Source organism: Saimiri boliviensis, chromosome 8, assembly GCF_048565385.1.
Source record: "Saimiri boliviensis isolate mSaiBol1 chromosome 8, mSaiBol1.pri, whole genome shotgun sequence".
NCBI classification, from domain to species: domain Eukaryota; kingdom Metazoa; phylum Chordata; class Mammalia; order Primates; family Cebidae; genus Saimiri; species Saimiri boliviensis.
Window position 1 is genome coordinate 86397471 of NC_133456.1, and position 12692 is coordinate 86410162.

Below are 12692 nucleotides of genomic sequence, written 5' to 3' on the forward strand. Positions count from 1 at the left end.
GTAGGGAGCGCCTAGAACGCTTGGGCCTCCCGGAAGTTTTCCAGCTAGGGCTCTCTCGGTACTTTTAAACTCTTGCACTCGGGTAACTACTGAAGATTCTCCAGGTATGCGTGCAGCTCTCGCTTGTGCCTTCGGCCTTCTTGTCGCCTTTGCCACAGCCTCCCCCTAGATATGCAATGGTACAGCCCAGCCTCAGGTTGGGCACCAAATTAGGACAAGCTGAAGCGGAGGAGCCCTTCGTTTCTTCCGGTTCTGTGCCCCCATCCTTTCTCTCCGCCCCTCCTACCCGCAGCTTCTGGCGCTCGGCGGGGCTAACTGCAGCGCCGAGATCTCAGCCGCCAAGCTCCGCCCCCCTCCCCGGGCTGTGCCCTGGGGCTCGCCTGAGGCCCACCACCCGCACCCCACCCCTAGTGGGCTTGCTCGAGGCCCACCTTCTCCCCACTTCCTGCAAATCCCAGTAGGCTCGCCCTCGCTGACTCCCCACCCCCGCGTCAACTGCAAGGGGCCCGCCCATAGCCAGTTCCGGGGCGGTTGCTCCCACCGACCGGAACTCCCCGCCCCCTCCCGCGGCCCCGGGGCCGTAGGAGGCAGCAGTGAGGAGGTAGTGGGGGCGGGGGTCGCGCTAGGGTGTCCCTAGAGAACAGGGACTCTGAAGGCGAGATATTGGGGCGACTCCCGGGCGGGGCCAGCCATTAAATAGTCCCACGTCTTCTGTGCCAGGCACTGAACTGGGCTCTTGACTGGCATCATCTCTTAATCCTCAGACCATCCCAGGGAGGTAGGTACTGTTGTTATCCCCACTTTTCAGATTCAGGCTTTTAATGGGGAAACAGACCAAGACTTCTTTTGTTCCCATTTTACAGATGGAAAAACTGAGACTCAAAAAGATCAAATAGGCCGGACACGGTGGCTCACTCCTGTAATCCCAACACTTTGGGAGGCCGAGGCGGGCGGATCACCTGAGGTTGGGAGCTCGACACCATCCAGGCCAACATGGAGAAACCCCATCTCTACTAAAAATACAAAATTAGCCGGGTGTGGTTGGTGCATGCTTCTAATCCCAGTTACTCGGGAGGCTGAGGCAGGAGAATCGCTTGAACCCGGGAGGCGGAGGTTGCTGTAACCCGAGATCATGCCATTGCACTGCAGCCTGGGCAACAAGAGCAAAACTCTGTCTCAAAACAAACGAACAAAAATGGTCAAATAACATGTTCAGGGGCACATAAGTAGAGAATGGTAAAGCCTGGGCTTGAACCCAGGTCTGTCTGGCTTACCAGCCCACTTTGTAAACCACTATTAGTGACTAGAGAAGTTGGAAATGTGGAGTGTGGTATGACAAGAAGAGGCTAAGAGTCCCAGAGAACATGGTAAGAATGGGGTGCTTGGAACTCAGTCTTAGCAGAACCCAAGAGAAAAAGAAGAGAAGGAAAGAGCATCAGAAAGGCAAGGCATAGCAGTACAGCATGGTGATCAGGGGTGCAGACTCAGGACTAGCAGGGTTCAAATTGCGTCTTGGAAGCATAGGCACATGCCCACCCTTACAGAGTCTCAGTTTCTTTCTCTGTAAAAATGAGATCACAGTGGTCCCTGTTCATGGTGCTGAGTGAGAAGTTCAGTGAGATAGGCTGATAAAGTACTCCGCACCTAGCTTGGCACAAGTTAAGTGCCCTATGAGTAGGAACTGTGCCATCAATCTTGTCAGGAAGGGACTGAATTCTGGCTTCCTTGAGGCTGTTCCTGGAGGTAAGAAGCCCTTGTTTTCAAACTACTTTGTCCCCCATCAATGGCTCTGTCCTCTCCAGCTCCACAGGATCCCCGTATCCTGGGCCATGAGTGAGTTGAAAGACTGCCCCTTGCAGTTCCACGATTTCAAGTCTGTGGATCACCTGAAGGTCTGTCCCCGCTACACGGCAGTGCTGGCGCGCTCCGAGGATGATGGCATCGGCATTGAGGAGCTGGACACCCTGCAGCTGGAGCTTGAGACCCTGCTGTCTTCTGCCAGCCGGCGCCTGCGCGTTCTTGAGGCTGAAACTCAGGTGATACCGCAGAGAGGGTCCGTCACCAGAGATGGACTGCAGCAAGTTATGGGATGGGTCATCGAGTTAGCCCCATATGCCGAGACCTGGGGTACAGGGGTTTGTGGGGAGAGGGGGAGAGACCCAGACTGGGCTTGCATGACACAAAAAATAAGACTATGGATGATCCTCTTAAATTGCAACATTTCTAATTCACTAAGCTTTTATTGACACTCCATCCCACATTATGTTCTGAGTCCTGTGCTAGCTCCTAGTTGGAGCTTGCCAACTAGGAAAGGGAGAAAGTCAGGCACTAAGTAAGCACTTCAGATGTTATTTATTCACTACTCTGATTACTTTATTCACAGCGTAAACATCTCCTGAGCCTTGTGTGCCAGGCGCTGTGCTGTATTCCGCAAAACAGAGATGGTTAAGATGGGCTTTCTTGTCTGCAGTAGCTTATAGTCTAGTTAAAGAGACAGGGTGTGATGGTCATTCCAGTGTGACCAAACAACCCAGTTGGGTCCACGGTGGAGGTATGAAGTGCCAGAGACTTGTAGAGGAAGGAGGTGCCAACTAGACCTAAAAGGATGAATGGAATTAACTTGTCCCTGGGAATCCATGGAAACTCCTTGAGGAAGGCTATGATACAAGTTGTATTTGAGCATCTAAGAACCTGGGTAACTGATTCAGAGAAGGCATCTCAGTAGTAGTGAAATCAAAGTGAAGGTTTGCTGAGAGGACTCTTCTGTTAAACAGTATGTGACTGGCATGGGTGATACAGAGGTGAATCAGAGTACAGACAAACAGGTGAATGAGATGATAAGTATATGAATGAAGTTTTGAGGCCAGGCACAGAAAATGAGCTGAATTTTGAAGGATGTGTAAGAGTTGACTAGGTAAAAACAGGATGGGGAAAGACCCAGGAGCCTCCTTAGATTCTAGATCCTAATTTATTCACTAGAGAAAAGAGATATTCGGTGTTTTCTGTTCTACCCCTCAGTGACAGTTTCTGTAAATTTCAGATCCTCACCGACTGGCAGGATAAGAAAGGTGACCGACGATTCCTGAAGCTGGGTCGAGACCATGAACTTGGAGCTCCCCCCAAACATGGGAAGCCCAAGAAGCAGAAACTGGAAGGGAAGGCGGGACATGGGCCAGGCCCTGGCCCAGGACGGCCCAAATCTAAAAACCTTCAGCCCAAGATCCAAGAATATGAATTCACTGATGACCCTATCGACGTGCCACGGATCCCCAAAAATGATGCCCCCAACAGGTCCTAGGCTAGAGAACATAGAAAGGGGCCTTGAGGTTCTGGTGGTGGCACTGGTAGGGCAGGGGTGCCCACTCAAGATCTGCTTCTCCCTGCAGGTTCTGGGCTTCAGTGGAGCCCTACTGTGCTGACATCACCAGCGAGGAGGTGCGCACACTTGAGGAGCTACTGAAGCCCCCAGAAGATGAGGCTGAGCATTACAAGGTAGAAATCCTGGGCTTTGATAGACATGGTGCAGAACAAGAGAGCTCAGAGTGCCTGAGAATTAAAGCTACCAAAGCTACGCATCATCTTCCTTCCCCCACCCTGCACAGCCTCCTATCTGCTCCATCAATGCATCCGGACACCCAGGCCCACACTCAGCTTTCTCCATGGTCTGCCTCCCCTCTACCCCAGCCAAATGGTCACCACACCCTCAAGCATCTACTTAGTGAAGTCTGCCGATGTTGCTTTATCTCCATCCCCTCTGCTTTGGTCCAAGCTTTCATCAACTTTTATCCAAACAGCCCCTTAACTTTCTTCCTGTTTCAAGGCCTCTGGAGAGAACTTTTTTCTTTCTTTCTTTGAGTCTCATTCTGTCATGAAGCTGGAGTGCAGTGGCATGGTCTCAGCTCACTGCAACCTCCACCTCCTGGGTTCAATCAATTCTCCTGCCTCAGCCTCCCAGGTAGCTGGGACTATAGGCACGCATCACCATACCCAGCTAATTTTTGTACTTTTAGTAGAGATGGGGTTTCACCATGTTGACCAGCATGGTCCGATCTCTTGACCTCGTGATCCGCCCGTGTCTGCCTCCCAAAGTGCTAGGATTACAGGCATATGAGCCACCATACCGGGCCTCTTCTTTTTTTTAATATATGAAACTCAGCCAGGCGCAGTGGCTCACCCCTGTAATCCCCACACTTTGGGATGCTATGGCAGGCAGATTTCCTGAGGTCAGGAGAGTTTGAGACCAGCCTGACCAACATGGTGAAACCCTGTCTCTATTAAAAATACAAAAGTTAGCTGGGCGTAGTGGTGTGCGCATGTAATCCCAGCTACTCGGTAGGCGGAGCCACGAAAATCGCTTGAACCTGGGAGGTTGCAGTGAGCCAAGACCACGCCACTGTATTCCAGCCTGGGTGACAAAGCGAGATTCCCTCTCATTAAAAAAGAAGAAGAAGAAGAAGAAGATATAAAACTCTGTGTTTTCATGATGAAAATAAAATTTAGAAAATACAGAAAAATGTTGAGGGAGAATGCTCCCATAGGTCGGCTGTCATGATCAGATGTGCTCATGATATTGCGCTGCTTCTAGGCCTCTCTTCATCCCATTACCTACAGGATCAAGTCCAAGCGTCTCAGTCCTTGGTGGCACAGCTCCAATGCCCCTCTCCATTTTCCTCGGCCATACTCCTTTTCATTGCTGTGTTGACTGGTCCTACCAAGTACCTTGCCCTCATTCCAGGACACCACAGGCTCCTTGCTGGTTTCTGGGCCTCTGGCAATCTCTTTTCTCCTTGACAGACTTGACTCACCCTTCAAGGCCCTGATCTCATATTACCTCCACCAAAGCACCCTTTCAGATTCCCCAGCAGAAAGTGAGTCTCTCCTTTGTGCTGCCACAACACTTTGATCTACCTCTTTCAAGTCGCTTACTTGATTTTTTAAAAATTTATTTGAAAAAGTAGGTCCTAGAGACAGCAGTAGTACATTCAAGCAATACAAATGGCAATTCCCTGTCACCTGTGAGCAGAAGGCCCCTAATTCTCTCAAAAGGCAATGGCTGTGACCTGAGACAATCTGTGAATGTGGAGTATTCTGCACCTTCTATCTTGGGAATTGTTTCAGATTGGTTTCTGTGTATGTGTGTCTTCGTTCTTTTTGGACCTGTCTCCCTTACTAGAGTATGAATGTAGAGGTTTTATCTTTTTTGTCCCTTCTTACCTGTGCACTGGGCCTGGCCCTGGACCTAGGGACTTGAGAGAGAAATAAGACAGATAGGTGAATTAATGAATGAAGCATGGCTGGCCAGTGCTTACCTGCTCAGGGCCAGTTACCATCTTTCCCACAGATCCCACCTCTGGGGAAGCATTACTCCCAGCGCTGGGCCCAGGAGGACCTGCTGGAGGAGCAGAAGGATGGGGCTCGGGCAGCAGCTGTGGCTGACAAGAAGAAAGGCCTCATGGGGCCACTGACCGAACTGGACACTAAAGGTAGGCCCTTCACCTCCCTGCCAACCCCAAGTCAGGATTTGAGTTCCAGAACTTCAGCCTACCTGCCCTTCTTTCCTGTGCCTGCTTAGATGTGGATGCCCTGCTGAAGAAGTCTGAGGCCCAGCACGAGCAGCCAGAAGATGGGTGCCCCTTTGGTGCCCTGACGCAGCGCCTCCTGCAGGCCTTGGTAGAGGTGAGCACCCCAACCCAAAACATTACTTGGTGTTTTAATGTGTTATATTGGAATATATCATACATTTATTAGGTTGGTGCAAAAGTAAAAACCTGGACTAATATATAGCAAAAGATTGGGAATAATACATAACTTTTGCACCAACCTAATAGAAAAGTCCACAGATCATAAATGTACAATTTTCACAAATAAGCTTGTATTATCAGCCTGGAGATTACAGAATGAAACATTACTATATCCTAGCAGCCCCTCTCATGTCCCTGCTTTTCTCCAACTTCCCCCAAAGGTAGCCTCTGCTCCACAGTTACTTTTGCTGAGCATTGGCTAAGGGCTGAGCTCTGTGGGGGTGCTTTATTCACATCCTCCATCTGGAGGCCAGGACAATGGTTAACCCTGTGTTACAGGTGAGAATATTGAGGCTCAGAAAAGGGAACTGTTGGAGATCTCACACAGCAGGATTCAAACCCCAGCTTCAGGGTCCCTGTCTTCACACCTGCTGGTTGACCTTAGACACACCCTCACACCCTTTCACCTCATTGAGCCTCAGTTTTCTGTTCTGGCTGAAACACAATAGTCTCTCTCATGTAGCAGTCTGGGTACATGTTCCAGGTTATCTAAGTTAGCGGAAGAGGCAGGTCTCTACCTCATATCATCAGACAGGGACCCCATCTGACGGTGGCCTTGCAGTCTGCACAGGGTCATCCTGGGTGTAATTGCCACTCCAGTCCCACAGAATAAGAGCAAGGAGGAGTGTGTGAAGGAAGCCTTTTGGACCATGCCTAGCTGTGGCTGTTATGTCTTCTGATCACTTTCCCCTAGAGAGAATCTGTCACATGACCATACCCCCTTGCAAGGGAGCCTGGGAAATGTAATGCAGCTGGACATGCATTGCCCATCTGCTGCAGAGGAAAGGAGAGCATGGCATTCAGACAATTAGCACCTCTGCCACAGCACAGTGCCTGGTGCATTGCAGACACTTCACAAATCTTAGCTGTTCATTACCATTGTTGAGTATTAATCATTTCTCTTCTGTATTTCTTTTTTTTTTTTTCATATCATTACAAAAATAAAAGAGATTTCTAGAATGAACAAAGCAATTTGGGATCAGTATGGGAAGGCCTCCCAGAGTCGGTGGGATGGGAAAGATAAAAGGATATTTCTGGTCTGTGAAGACTATCAGTGTAGGTCAGAAAGGAGCGGGAAAGTGAAACACTTCTTTTTCCTTCCACCCATTTCTGTGGTCTTCTAGGAAAATATTATTTCCCCTATGGAGGACTCGCCTATTCCTGACATGTCTGGAAAAGAATCAGGGGCTGACGGGGCAAGCACCTCCCCTCGCAATCAGAACAAGCCCTTCAGGTGGGTGGTGTCCTATCCACACCCCACAATCTGGCCCCCGCTTCTGTTGGCTTCTGTCCATTTCAGCATGGGGGGTGGTCCTCATCAATAGGAGACTGGGGGCAATTAGGTGAAGCCCAATAGCAATCTCATGTGTGAGTGCTGGCCCAGCGTGTCTGCATGCACAGACTGAGTACAGGGTTGTTCAACACAGAACTGTTCATACCGTAAATAACCTAAATGTCCCACTGAAGGGGATTGGTTGGCAAAATTGGCATAACTCCATATGATGAAATAACTTACAACTATTAATCATATAGTTGCAAGTATAGAGAAATACAGTTCATTGACATGAAAAGATGTAAATTACAGCATGCCAAGTGGGAAAACTGTTAGTTGTAGTCCAGTACAGACATTATAATCCTATTTTTACTTAAAATATGTTTCTTTTTTCTTTTCCTTGTTTTTTTTGTTTTTTTTTTTTTGAGACAGAGTCTCAATCTTGTCATTTAGGTTGGAGTGCAATGGCACAATCTTGGTTCACTGCAAACTCCACCTCCTGGGTTCAAACGATTCTCCTGCCTTAGCCTCCAAGTAGCTGTGATTACAGGTGCCTGCCACCACATCTGGCTAATTTTTGTATTTTTAGTAGAGATGGGGTTTCACCATGTTGGCCAGGCTGGTCTTGAACTCCTGACCCCAGGTGATCCTCCCGCCTTAGCCTCCCAAAGTGCTGGGATTACAGGCATGAGCAACCACACCCAGCCTAGTTAAAATATATTTAAATATGTGCACATAGGGGAAAAAACCTGGACTAATATGTAGCAAAAGATTGGGCATAATATATAACAAAACCTGGAATATATATAACAAAATAATAATGCTTCTCTCTGGGTTGTTGGCATTAAAAGTTTTTCCATATTTTTTGGACAGTGGATACATGTTGCTTATATTTAAAAACCAGACCAGCTGGGCGCGGTGGCTCAAGCCTGTAATCCAAGCACTTTGGGAGGCCGAGGCGGGTGGATCACGAGGTCAAGAGATCAAGACCATCCTGGTCAACATGGTGAAACCCCGTCTCTACTAAAAAAATAAACATTAGCTGGGCATGGTGGCGCATGCCTGTAATCCCAGCTACTCAGGAGGCTGAGGCAGGAGAATTGCCTGAACCCAGGAGGCAGAGGTTGCGGTGAGCCGAGATGGCGCCATTGCACTCCAGCCTGGGTAACAAGAGCGAAACTCCGTCTCAAAAAAAAAAAAAAAAAAAAAAACCAGACCAGATGTGTCTCTCCCTCCCTTTACATCTGTATAGATACAGGGGGGTTCTAAAAGGGAAAGGCAGGTGTTTCACTGACCTTGGGAAGCCCTGGGAACCTCCAAAGTGGGCCCTCCTCCAAGCTGGCTCTTGAGTCTGACAGGGGCCTGTCTCCCCGTGCAGTGTGCCGCATACTAAGTCCCTGGAGAGCCGCATCAAGGAGGAGCTAATTGCCCAGGGCCTTTTGGAGTCTGAGGACCGCCCTGCAGAGGACTCCGAGGATGAGGTCCTTGCTGAGCTGCGCAAACGGCAGGCAGAGCTGAAGGCACTTAGTGCCCACAACCGCACCAAGAAGCATGATCTGTTGAGGTGAGAATAAGCAGGATGCGTGGTCCTGGGGGTGGCCTTGAAGGCTGTGGCCACAACTAGTCACCTTCCAGGGCCTTTACAACAGGCTTTCCAAACCTGGCTGTCCTCTAAATCACCTGGAGAGCCTTGAAAAAAAAAGCAGTGGCCGGTCCACCAGGTATTTCTTAAAAAAATTCTAATTTCACAGAGTGGGGCTCAGGTACCTGTGACTGATAGATTGATTTGATTTGGTTTGGTTTTTTAATTGTGCTAAAGGCATAATATAAGATTTATGCCCATGGAAGTATGAGGCAGGAGAATTGCTTGAACCTGGGAGGTGGAGGTTGCAGTGAGCTAAGACTGCACCATTTGCACTCCAGCCTGGGCAACGAGCAAAACTCCATCTCAAAAAAAGAAAAAAATTATCCTCTTAACCATTTTTAAGTGTATAGTTTAGTAGTGTTACCTATAGTCACATTGTTATGTGATTTATTTTTTCTTTGCATGCTTCTTTTCTTTTTCTCCCCAAAGTTTTATTATGAAAAATTTCATACACAAAATCTGAAAGATTAATATAATAAACATCAGTATATTCTCCACTTAAACTAATTAACTGTTAACATTTTGTTGGAGATCTGTGATTTTTATTTGCTCATCACAAGAAATTGACCGGTGTTTTAGGACACGTTCTTTAGGGAATCCGCCACAGTGCCTGCCATTCATTTGATATCAATTCCCATCCATCTTGTCCCGCGTTGACTACAGCAAGGGTATAAGTGACATCCGGAGGGAGACTGGAATGGCTGCCCTTTTGTTAAAGAGATAGGGAAGCAACCCAAGCAAGTCTCTTTGCTTCTCACCAGCAAGTGCCATGTCTTGACTTCACAGGGCCCTGATGGGTCAGGGCACACTCATTCATTTGGCTTTTTTTTTTTTTTTTTTTTTTTGACACAGTGTCTCGCTGTGTTTCCCAGGCTGGAGTGCAGTGGCGCAGTCTCGGCTCACTGCAGCCTCCTCCTCCTGGGTTCAGGCAATTCTCCTGCTTCAGCGTCTCAAACAGCTGGGATTATAGGCATGCACCACCATGCCAAGATAATCATTTGGCCATTCTTTTTGTCTCTTAGCCAGATATTGTGCTGGAGGCCAGCAAGAAAGGCAGAGCAACGGACTTGCAGATTACTAGTAGATGATCAGTAAAGACAGGTGCCATTAAAAGAGGTAGTTGCTGACAAGCTGCTGCCAGGGTATTTAAGGATAAGGGTGACTAATGTATGCGTAGTGTCTACTGTGTGCCAGGGGCTTGTGTGCCAGGAGAGAGGTGGTATTTTCCTTGTTTACCAGATGAGGAAATAAAGGCCCAGTGAAGTGAAGCACTCTGCTGAAGGTCACACACTCAGTAAACAGCCAAGCTGAGACTTCATCCCAGGGCTGAATCGAAGCCTCTTTCTGTAATAGTTCGTGTTTTTTTCTGAAGGGTGAGAGAGGAAAACACAGAAGAAAGAGGCACTAAGGGAAGTAGGAGAGACAGAAGAAGAGAGAAAAGTAGGCATGTGCAGTTACAGAAGTAATGGGCCTTAGCGGGGCCTGGTGGCTCATGCCTGTAATCCCAGCACTTTGGGAGGCTGAAGCAGGAGGCCTGTTTGAGCTCAGGAGTTCAAGACTAGCCTGGGCAATGTAGTGAGACCTCATCACTACCAAAAATTTCTAAAAATTAGCCAGGCATGGTGGCAGATGCCTATAGTCCTAGCTACTCAGGAGGCTGAGGTGGGAGGATAACTTGGTCCTGGGAGGGGGAGGCTGCATTGAGCTTGATCAGGCCACTGTACTCCAGCATGGGTGACAGAGTGAGACCTGTCTCAAAAAAAGAAAAAAAAAAAAAAGAAGTAATGGGCAATGAAGAAATGGCTTGCGGCTCTTAGGAAACCAGAGTGCAGCACTCACCCTGCTTCAGAGCAGCTGCAAGGCCTTAAGCACCCCCTGGCTTGAGCAGCAGCTTCCCCTTCTGGAAAACTGGCAGGCTGGTCTCAATTGCTAAGCAACCTTCCAGCTCCACCATTGATGAAATGTATAAATCACATCCTATTCAGAGGGATTAATTTGGTGTCTCACCCACCTCCTGTCCGCCTCAGGCTGCCTACACCCTTAGGGGGCTCTGGAATATGGATGCCAAAGTAAGCAGGCCTTCTGCTGGCACCGGAGCACCTGTTAAAGAACAGTGTTTAAAAACAAGAGTTTGGGCCGGGCGCGGTGGCTCACGCCTGTAATCCCAGCACTTTGGGAGGCCGAGGCGGGTGGATCACGAGGTCAAGAGATCGAGACCATCCTGGTCAACATGGTGAAACCCCGTCTCTACTAAAAATACAAAAAATCAGCTGGGCACGGTGGCACGTGCCTGTCATCCCAGCTACTCAGGAGGCTGAGGCAGGAGAATTGCCTGAACCCAGGAGGCGGAGGTTGCGGTGAGCCGAGATCGCGCCATTGCACTCCAGCCTGGGTAACAAGAGCGAAACTCCGTCTCAAAAAAAAAAAAAAAAAAAAAAAAAAACAAGAGTTTGGCCCCAGCCTGCTCCAGATCTCCCACTTACTAACTGTGGGATCCTGGGATCCTTTTTGAGCCTCATTTTCTTCACTAGTAACATAGGAATAATAGTACATACTTTGCAGGGTTGTTAGGAGGATTAACTGAAAGAGAGAGAGTGGGTGTGGGTGTGTGCACACGCGTCTGCCTGTGTGTGTGTGTGTGTGCGCATATGTGTATTTTATTTAGAGACGAGGTCTTGCTCTGTTGCCGAGGTTGGTCTCAAACTCCTGGCCTCAAGTGATCTTCCTTCCTCCACCTCCCAAAGCGCTGGGATTACAGGCATGGGCTACTTTGCCCAGCCTACCGTATATGTTTTTAAGACCTTTTTTTTTTTTTTTTTTGTGAGACACAGTCATGCTTTCTCGCCCAGAGTGGAATGCAGTGGCATGATCATAGTTCACTCCTTGAACTCCTGACCTCAAGCAGTCCTCAGCCCCTTTGGAGTTGGGACCACAGGTGGGCACCACCATACCCAGCTAATTTTTTAAATTTTTTGTAGAGACAGTCTCACTATGTTGCTCAGACTGGTCTCGAATTCCTGGGCTCAAGTGATCTCCTGCCTTGGGTTCCCAAAGTGCTGGGACTACAGATGTGAACCACCATGTGCAGCCAAGACTTTATTCTTTTAGAGCAGTTTTAAGTTCACAACAAAATTGAGAGGAAGGTACAGAGAATTCTCATATACTTCCTATCCTTACATGTGCACAGCCTCCCCCATGATCAACATGAGTTAATTTTTCAAGAGCTTAAAATCATGCCATATAAGTGTGGTTCAGTAACTGCTTTTTGGTCACTTACGAAAGAATCCACAGGTGTGCCAGCCTGGGTTGGTGGGTAAGCTCAGTCTGGAAGAGGGAGGGACCACTCTGGAGGTGGGCTGACCATGACACCTGGCTGGCTGGTCCCCAACAGGCTGGCAAAGGAGGAAGTAAGCCGGCAGGAGCTGAGGCAGCGGGTGCGCATGGCTGACAATGAGGTCATGGACGCCTTTCGCAAGATCATGGCTGCCCGGCAGAAGAAGCGGACTCCCACCAAGAAAGAAAAGGACCAGGCCTGGAAGACTTTGAAGGAGCGTGAGAGCATCCTGAAGCTGCTGGATGGGTAGCCCTCACCCTTGCCTCAGGCTGCCTTCTGGGGGAGGGAAGGGAAGGCCCACTTCCTTCTTTGGGCACAGGAAGCATTGGCCTGTGGCTGTCCCTCAAATGGTGGCAGTCTCTAGAGGACCGTGGCCCTTCCTCTGAGGTCTTTTGGCCTGCCTAGCTCTGTGCAGCCAAGAAATAGGAAGCCCTGCTGGGTTGGCCTGGGGCCTAGTCCGCTTGGTTCTCAAGATAAGGGGGTGGGGGTGGTGTTTCTGGATCTTCCTCTTCCCTCTCTTTACCATCCCCCACTCCCTAATCCCCTACCCCTCTCTCCCCTTGAAGGACTTCTTCCTTGTGGTTTTGTAAAGTGCAAACTTAAGAATAAAGTGACTGCTGTGGTTTTTCAAAAAAAGCA

At 48.9% G+C, this 12692-nt stretch overlaps 2 protein-coding genes across 5 annotated transcripts in view; one reads left to right on the forward strand and one right to left on the reverse strand.

Moving 5' to 3' along the window:
• The first annotated feature begins 15 nt into the window (after positions 1–15).
• Positions 16–12689, forward strand: TADA3 (transcriptional adaptor 3). 4 transcript variants are annotated; one of them, XM_074404813.1, is made up of 10 exons: positions 244–778; positions 864–964; positions 1803–2036; positions 3041–3291; positions 3387–3492; positions 5342–5483; positions 5573–5676; positions 6926–7035; positions 8453–8638; positions 12111–12689. In XM_074404813.1, exons 3-10 carry the CDS (start codon positions 1830–1832, stop codon positions 12301–12303), a joined length of 1299 nt encoding a protein of 432 aa, XP_074260914.1. In that variant the 5' UTR covers positions 244–778; positions 864–964; positions 1803–1829; the 3' UTR covers positions 12304–12689. The 4 variants fall into 4 exon arrangements, with proteins under 4 accessions (XP_074260915.1, XP_074260914.1, XP_003927140.1 ...); XM_074404814.1 differs by lacking the exons at positions 244–778; positions 864–964 and adding an exon at positions 16–104; XM_003927091.4 differs by lacking the exon at positions 864–964.
• OGG1 (8-oxoguanine DNA glycosylase) overlaps positions 8632–12692 on the reverse strand; it is a 37239-nt gene continuing 33178 nt past the window's right edge. The window contains exon 6 of the mRNA XM_039478807.2: positions 8632–10819. Within this exon, the coding sequence (XP_039334741.2) occupies positions 10723–10819 (97 nt within the window). The 3' untranslated portion in view covers positions 8632–10722. The remainder of the gene's footprint in view (positions 10820–12692) is intronic.